This window comes from Microcaecilia unicolor, chromosome 3, assembly GCF_901765095.1.
Source record: "Microcaecilia unicolor chromosome 3, aMicUni1.1, whole genome shotgun sequence".
NCBI classification, from domain to species: Eukaryota; Metazoa; Chordata; class Amphibia; order Gymnophiona; family Siphonopidae; genus Microcaecilia; species Microcaecilia unicolor.
The window spans coordinates 183,227,339-183,235,986 of record NC_044033.1 but is presented as its reverse complement, the minus strand read 5'-3'; the positions used below and the strand labels follow the sequence as shown (position 1 = coordinate 183,235,986).

General features: G+C 42.4%; 1 protein-coding gene across 3 annotated transcripts in view; it reads right to left on the bottom strand.

The window, feature by feature from the left end:
• Window positions 1-3,492: 3,492 nt before the first annotated feature.
• MMP19 (matrix metallopeptidase 19) overlaps window positions 3,493-8,648 on the bottom strand; it is a 39,036-nt gene continuing 33,880 nt past the window's right edge. For all 3 annotated transcript variants that reach the window (XM_030196709.1, XM_030196710.1, XM_030196711.1), the window contains one exon: window positions 3,493-4,357. In XM_030196709.1, the coding sequence (XP_030052569.1) occupies window positions 4,115-4,357 (243 nt within the window). In that variant the 3' untranslated portion in view covers window positions 3,493-4,114. The remainder of the gene's footprint in view (window positions 4,358-8,648) is intronic.

Genomic DNA, 8,648 nt, shown 5'->3' with positions numbered 1-8,648 from the left:
GAGACCTACAGTTTAAGCTTGGTATAGCTCGTGTAGAAAACTTTTTTTTTTTTTTTTTTTTTTTTTTTGTATAGGGTGCTCACAAAACTTTGCACTTTCTGCATTTGTCCCTGAGAGAGAGGTTGCAAAAAAGCATACCACAACACAAACTATACTTTTTTTTTTTTTTTTAAGGGGTGGGATAGAGAGGGGAGACAGCCACTACCATGCCCTGGAGTGCTGTCGTTTTCCAGCAGGGGGTGCTCTTTTGTCACTTTTTATGAAGGGAATCCTGATATCTTCAGCAGTGGTGTGAAGTTACTAGTCACAATTATCTTTATACAAGATGCTGAAATTTTATTTTTCTGTGCAGGCAACAAAGCATGCTTCTGACATGCAAGACATCCCCTTTGTGTAAAATCTTACACTTCACCTGCGTGAGTTCTCTTGAATATTGACTTTTTCAAAAAATAATCCATTTTAAGGAGGTGAGGGGGGTGTTTATTAAATTAGGTTCTCTGAATTACTGTACTCTAAAAATGTGGCTAATATCTTGAATTTTAAAAAATTCTAAATTTGAATACAACTCTGAAGTATGAAATAATTTAACTCAGTGTGACTATAATTAGTTACTCCAGTAATACTTTTACAGCACTGTCTCCTTACAGTTTGCATACAATAAAGTACAAAGTAGTACATTTAAAATGAATTGGAGAAACGTTTTCTTCACTCAACGTGTAATTAAACTCTGGAATTAGTTGCCAGAGAATGTAGTAAAAGCAGTTAGCTTAGAGGGGTTTAAAAAAGGTTCGGATGGCTTCCTAATGGAAAAGTCCACAGACCATTATTAAAATGGACTTGGGGAAAATCCACTGCTTATTTCTGGGATAAGCAGCATAAAATGTATTGTACTTTTTTGGGATCTTGCCATGTACTTGTGACCTGGATTGGCAACTGTTAGAAACAGGATGCTGGGCTTGATGGACCTTCGGTTTGTCCCAGTATGGCAATACTTATGTATGTATACAAAATGTTTGCTCACCAGCTTTGGGGGTAGATGCACTAAACTTAACGAGCCATTAACGTGGGTTTTAAACTGGTTCTAGCCAGTTTAACATGCAAGTATTAAACCAGGACATGCACGAAAGGGCATTGTCCTATCACGGTAGCAGCTAACGAAAACGGAATGCAAATGATCCAAAGGCCATTATAATGAGCTGCACCACCGTTGCAAGGCTATTATGAGATGCACTACCGTTTTCCGATCCCCTTACTGTGGAAAACCTAACGGGAGGTCTACACCTCTCGGGGCAAAAGAAAGAATCGGAAGAAAAAAAATGTCAGGGATGTCCTTTTTGGACGTCCTTCACCTGTTAAAAAAAAAAAAAAAACACACTCCAAAGATGTTCTTTTTGGACGTCCTTCACTTTATAATAAAAATAATAATAAAAACCCACTCCAAAAAGACGTCCTTTTTGGACGTCCTTCACTCAAAACAACAATAAAAAAAGGATATCGTACTTAATTTAACAAAAAACCAATCGGGGGGGGGGGGGGGGGGGGAGGGGAAACTGTCCAAGTGCTTGTCTGGGACGTCCTTTATGGATGTCTTCACTCAAAACAAGAACAAAAAAAAAAAAGGACATCGTACTTCTTAATTTTTACTCTCGCTCTTTCTTTTTTAAATCTTCCTTTGAGACATTTTTCCCTTCCTCAGCAGCAGCTGAAGAGAAGGCTAATAGACAATTGTGAGGCCCCCCACGGCCTCTCAGCCAATCATAGCACATTTAGCTGACACCAGTGAGAGCTAAGCGTGCTGTGATTGGCTGAGAGAGACCTGGAGGAAGGGCATAATTGAGCACCCTTGAAGAAAAGCCCGCCCTGCTAGTCAGGGACAGCCTTCTAAAGTTACCCAAGATCCTTCTGATATTACCAAATGTATATTTTCTTACATTATTCTTATATATTTCTTACTATGTTTGTTAAAATACTATCATGTTTTATCATTACCATCTTACCCAAAATCCATCTGTTATTCCTAAATGTATACTTTCTCATATATTTCCACTATTCATGATGTATTGCAAGCCACATTGAGCCTGCAAAGAGGTGGGAAGATGTGGGATACAAATGCAACAAATAAATGGTGACATTTAGAAGTGAAAATAGATCACAAATGGAAAGCAAGCTCAGAAGTTGCTGTTTACACAGGTCACTGCTTCGAAAATGACTTCCTTCATGTGTTGCATGTAGGCACATACTCCTGACAACAGGTATGTGAGAGTGAGTGGCACATTAAGCTTTTCAACGTGGGGGGGGGGGGGGGGAAAAGGCTTTTATCGGTATGGATAATAATGTTCAGCTCAGTGGCCAGGAACATATTTACACAAGCTTATGGCCTTTTTAATTGAGGTGGGGGGGGGGGGGGGGGTTTCTCCTAAATGTTACAGCTTAGGGGACTGCAGAGCCAGTTAGGAATGTGCAATGTTAAGCTTCCTTTATCATGGTAGTGTACATCACACTGTTGTAACATATTAACCTATGAATTAATGTGTTTGTCAGTCAGTGCAATGTGTGTGAAGAAATTTTTTATTAAAACACATGTGTAATGAACGGAGGCTGAAAATGGGAGGAAAAAGCCAAAATTAACGGAGAATTTTTGCTCTGTGTAGCCTGACTGGTAACTTTTTTTTTTAAAGGAATGGGGCACAAAAGCTTAAACAGTATCGGGTCTCTGTATTAGGGCTGCATTTTGATTTAAAATTTTAATTTGCAATTAAGTGCATGTTTAGTTTTGTTTTTCACTGCAGCTCCTTGTGACTCTGGGCAAGTCACTTAACCTTCCATTGCCCAGACTCACCAGGAGCAAAAATAATATATCATTAATTGTGTGATTAATTGTAGTTATAAATGTTAATCAAAATGCAGCCCTTTAAAAAACTAAATACAAAGTAATGAAAAGATAAAAAATACAAATTAATGAATCTAAAATAACATGCAGAATAGCTATAAACAGCCTTACAGTTTTCAGATCCTACGGCAGAAATGCAGCCCTACTTCATATCAAACTGCAGTGTGATCTCCCCTTGAGTACTGGCTCCACCTCAAAAGGATATAGTAGACCTAGAAATCTAAAGAGGATGGAAGAGCTCCCTCATAAAGAAATTCCAAACAGCTGAGGAAGGAGGAGAGAATCATGAGTTGACTGGAACTGGTAAATAGCATAAATACTTTGGCCTCTCCTTGAACATTTGTAAGTTATTGCGTTTCTTTCTCCAAAGACTCTTAAAACGTGTTTTTCATCCAACACCTAATGAAGCTGTAGCATTGTTTGGGGGGGGGGGGGGGGGGGCTGGAAGATGTGGCCAAGCCACTTCCTATAGCCAGGTTTAAAAGGCAGTAGTTATCGCATGTGGATCTGCTCTTTGAGGTCCTGGCAGGCACTTGAGACTGGCTACTGGTAGAGAGGATGCTGGCCTTGATGGCCCTTTGGTCTGACTAACATGGTGCATCTTTTTTTTTAAATGTGGTTTCCCCTCCCTCTTTAGACTGGTATGTGCCTTAAGTGCTGCTGATCTCCAGAGCGAGCAGGTGCTGTGAGGCTAGGTGAAGCCTGTTCATCTCCCCTTCCTGTGGGGCTCCCTGGAGTGGCTGCACCCTCTCGGTACTGCTCCTTGATGACTTTTATCCCTGCTCCCATCAGTATAGTCCTGGGAGCTACTTGATGGGGTCGGAGGTAGTTACTCATCATTTTGGGGTCTAATTATACAAAGCTCTTCTCTGCCCTCTTTCTCACCAGCCACAGAATGGTTCAAAAGTCTTGGTAGGCCATGCCTCCTAGAGCTGTGAGGGTCAAAGCTGGAACCCAAGGATTGTTGGACTTGATAGAGACTTCCCCTGTTCTTGCTAGCCCCCTCCCAAGTACAGATCATTATTACTAAGGCCCCCAGTTTCTATCCATTCCTTGCAAGGCTGATAGGTTTCTGATGCTGGCAGTCACCTTTTGGGGAGAGGATAATGGAGATGGTGCTGCCACCTGCAGTCAGAAGGTGAAAAGGACACTGAAGTACCCAAATGATGCTTCCTATCCAGGTACAGACTGGAGAGGAGGGATTGGGGACTTGGAGGTTCCCTTCTAGTCGATGTTATGGCACTGCATCCAGCGCTCTGACTTGCTGAGTGGGTAGCCCCGGTCCGTTCGCAGCTGCTTGTTCACCCGCCAGTAATTGTCTCCCTTGAAGAAGTAGGTCTTGCCATTTTTCCAGGTCAGGGCGGCATCCAGATTAGAGGGGACCCCGGTAAAGAGGCTGGAGATCTTCTTGGGGTGCAAACCAAAGTTTGACCAGCCCAGTTCATCCCACTGCCAGTAGTTATCACCCTGAAAGAGAGAGCAGTCCAGGTTAGTGAGTTAGGCAGCCAGGGGGGGAAGAAGAATCCTACTGGGAAGCCTGCTCCTTTTTGAAAAGGACCAAAATCTTTTAGGGTGATGCTCAAGATATCTGGGTGTCACAAGTTGATAAAGGTAACGTAACATTACTGCAAAGCTTAAAAAAAAAAAGTTTCTCTGTGTATGATGTTGGTGTCTCAATAACCCTAATTAATTTCACCTCATGCTGCAGGGGTGGAGAGTACTTTTTCAAAGGTAGGTAAGGGTAATGGGATTTAATATACCACCTTTCCGTGGTACAACTAAGCAATTTAGATTTTATTATATGCAGGCACTGGTAGGCTCAGACTCTGATGCTCAGAAGCAGATGCTAAAAGCGATTAGCGCTGGACTGGCAAATACCTTTGCTAGCCCAGACTGCTGAGAGCTGAAGAGCACATGAAACAATGAACATTCAAATGCATGTTAAGGTCAGTCCCTATTCCTCCCCAATGCAGAAGGACAGCGTGCCAAACCAGGATGTTTTTCTTACTGCAACCACTTTAAGGTTAAAGAGAAGGGAGGATTCCTGAGAAGGAAGCTTTGGAATAATGTTAGTGATAGCCGAACCTCCTATCTGAGGAATCTTAATACATGGAACATGAGAACAGCTTTTGTTTCTTTATTAAAAGTATGACAATGAAATAAGACAGATAATCTGAGGATTCAAGAACAATCCTTTTGTAGGGCTTGCCTTGATTAGCGTTGTCTGATTTCGGTAGCAGTGCTGCATCTTTTTCTGAAAGCAAGGTGTTTCAACTAAACTCTTGCATTTTGGGGGGCAGGGTGGCAAACTGCAACCTGTAGCTCTTCCTCCCCCACCTGCCATTTCTGCTTCCCAGACTGCGCCCGAGCACAAGGTCTCTACTTACCTACATGCCCCAAGCACCATCCTCACCCTTAAGTTCTAAACAGCTTCCTCATGCTCAAGGCTAGGAGCCTGCATAAACTTGCATTGCATTAGGGAGTTTCTTGGCTGCGCTGTTCCATACAGCACTGCAGTTTGGATCATCAGCACCTAAGGTTTGTACCTGGGGCAATGTAGGGTGAAGTGATTTATGAAAACTGCCCTTCCTGGGTGTGGTTAAGACTACATGCAGAGCTGTACAACACAGAGTGGAGGATTAGTAGAGCACTGAGGCTGAGAACAAAGCAAACTGGGTTTGATTCCCACTGTGGTTCTGTGGGTAAGTCACTTATAACCAGTGGGGTGCTGGTAAATGTTTAACAGGCTCTCTCCCCAGTCCACCAAGTTGTAGAGCTGTCTATAGCCGGGGAGAGAGCGTTGGGGGGGGGGGGGGCAATGCATTAATCCAGGAAAAAAAAATTTAATGATCCCAGGTTCCAATCTAATTCATGTTTAATGTGGGATAAAATGCCATAAATAAGTAAATAAATATAAACTGTTAATGCTGAGCACCTGATTCTCAAAGTGGACATATTCCAAACACTATAATGAAAATAAAATAATTTTTTCTACCTTTGTTGTCTGGTGACTTTGTTTTTCTGATCATGCTGGCCCACTATCCGATTCTACTGCTATCTGTCCTCTTAACTCCATTTCCAGGACTTCCTTTCCATTTATTTCTTTACTTTGTCTTTCTTCTTCATTTCTTGTCCTACATCCGTAAATAAAAGCTGGGTCCTCTGCAGACGACTGTCCAGTGGATCCAGCTTCTGCCTATTTTCTTCATCCATGTGCAGTTTTTCTTCTCTCCCTTTCCCTCATTTTCTTCTTTCTCCCTTCCCTCTCCTCCAACCATGTCCAGCAACTCTCCGCTCCCCTGCCTCCGTAGCAGCAGCCGCAGTCAAAGCCCGGCTCTAGCCTTCCCTTCGTTTCCTGTCAGTGTCCCGCCCTCGCAGAAAGAGGAAATGACATCAGAAGAAGGTGGGACACTGACGGGAATGAAGGGAAGGCTAGAGATGGGCTTTAACTGCGGCTGCTGCGATGGAGGTATCAACAATTTAAACCCCCCCCCCCCCCCCCAGAGTGGTGGGGGATGAGGTAAGCATGGCTTGTGGCACCCTCCTGCCATACTTACCTCACTTACCGCCGGGTTGCGCCCCTCCTGGGAGCCGGCTCGCCTGCCACAACAACCGGCTCGCAAGAACTTAAAAAATTTAACAACCGGCTCTTGCAAGCCGGTACAAGCCGGCTCCAGCACACCACTGCTTATAACCCTCCATTGCCCCAGGTACAATGTTCAGTTTCTCTATATTCAATAACAACTTCTTTAAAAAAAAAAAAAAAAATCAGTGAGCCCACTTGGGTCAGAGAAAGTACCTGCCTCTAATATATCATTTTTAGTTGCTAGTTTATTGTATGTTCTTGGAGGTTTTGTTTCCATTCTTTTGTAAACTGCAATGAACTACTTTTTTAGTGGTACTTGCGGTATAGAAATATTAATGTTATGTGATATGTAAACTGCTTTGGTTGTACCACAGCAAGGCAGTATATTAAGAATCAGACTTAGTAAGGAGAGGGTTTGGAGCTGGAGGGGTCAGTGGAAGCAGAAAATAACACATACAGATTCAATTTTTGACACTTCTGAAGTACCCACACAAAGTGGTGCAAATGTTAGCCAGTAGTACTTTTTAAGTGAAAGTAGATGTGGCCTTTCCACTTTGAAATGTGAGGTATAATCTGCAATTAGATTGTAACCTGCACCCCTTCCTATACTGAGGCCAAGTTCTCTTCTGCATTGGAGACAGGGTACTCGGCAAAAATGATGCCCAAAGCAAAGCTGTAGCAATGTGTTTGATCACAAAATTTTGGGTTCATCTTTGGATTGTTTTCAGACAACTGAGTCCTTTACTTAACGTGTGCGTACCACAGGTTAAAATGCACTGTTGCAGGGCATGTTCAGGCATCCCATAGTAGTGTTTGCACATGTCCACATGCTATGCCTGCGCTAAAAAATTAAATTTATTTTTTACTACTACTACTACTTATCATTTCTATAGCGCTACTAGACATACGCAGCGCTGTACACTTGAACTTGAAGAGACAGTCCCTGCTCGACAGAGCTTACGATCTAATAAGGACAGACAAACAGGACAAACAAGAGATAAGGGAATACTAAGGTGAGGATGATAAAATAAGGGTTCTGAACAAGTGAGTAAGGGTTAGGAGTTAAAAGCAGCATCAAAAAGGTGGGCTTTTAGCTTAGATTTGAAGAAGGCCAGAGATAGAGCTTGACGTACTGACTCAGGAATTCTATTCCAGGTATATGGTGTGGCAAGATAAAAGGCACGGAGTGTAGAGTTGGCAGTGGCGGAGAAGGATACAAGTAAGAGAGATTTACCCAATGAATGGAGTTACCAGGGAAGAGTGTAGGGCGAGATAAGAGTGGAGAGGTATTGAGGAGCTGCAGAGTGAATGCACTTGTAAGTCAATAAGAGGAGTTTGAACTGTATGCGGAAACGGATAGGAAGCCAGTGAAGTGACTTGAGGAGAGAGCTAATATGAGCATAACGACACTGGCGGAATATTACTTTTTAGTGCTTGGGGTGTGTTGTGGCGGTGGAGCATGGGTGCAGCTATGCTAATTAGTTAGGAGGTGGGCATGGCCGTGCACTAACGGGCTAGCACAGCATTTGCACTTGAGCCCTTACTGCCTCCAAAATAGATGTGGGAAAGTACTCGCGCAGTAATGGCCATGTGCTAATGGAAAAGTTATGGTGTGGCCTTAATGCACGGGGAAGACCCACGCTGGGGATAACGTGGGATATTTTTTTAGTGCTGCTTACTAAAAGGGCCCCTTCATTTCATTTTTAAAAATTAACATATATTTGAACTTTTTAATGATGCCCTCACTCTCTTGATGATAACCTTCTAGTTCTTTCATCTCCAACACAGCTGTGGAATGCACTGCCGCTTAACCTAAAAACAATTTACGAACTAATTAATGTTCGTAAATCTCTGAAGACCTATCTCTTCAACAAAGCTTACCACAACGATCAATAACTGTAAATGTAACATCACCGCTTTACCTTATATTCTGAACTAATTTCTGCTTATATCTGTTTGCCTAATTCTATTATGTCATCCATGTTTTCTATGCAACACCAATTGTTATCTTCTACTCTGGAATGGTGAATGCCAGAACATTGTAAGCCACATTGAGCCTGCAACTAGGTGGGAAAATGTGGGATACAAATGCAACAAATAATAATAATAATTGTATGTTTGTTAATTTCTAGGTTCATGAGTGTTAAATTGATATTGCTTGCACAAAAGTTT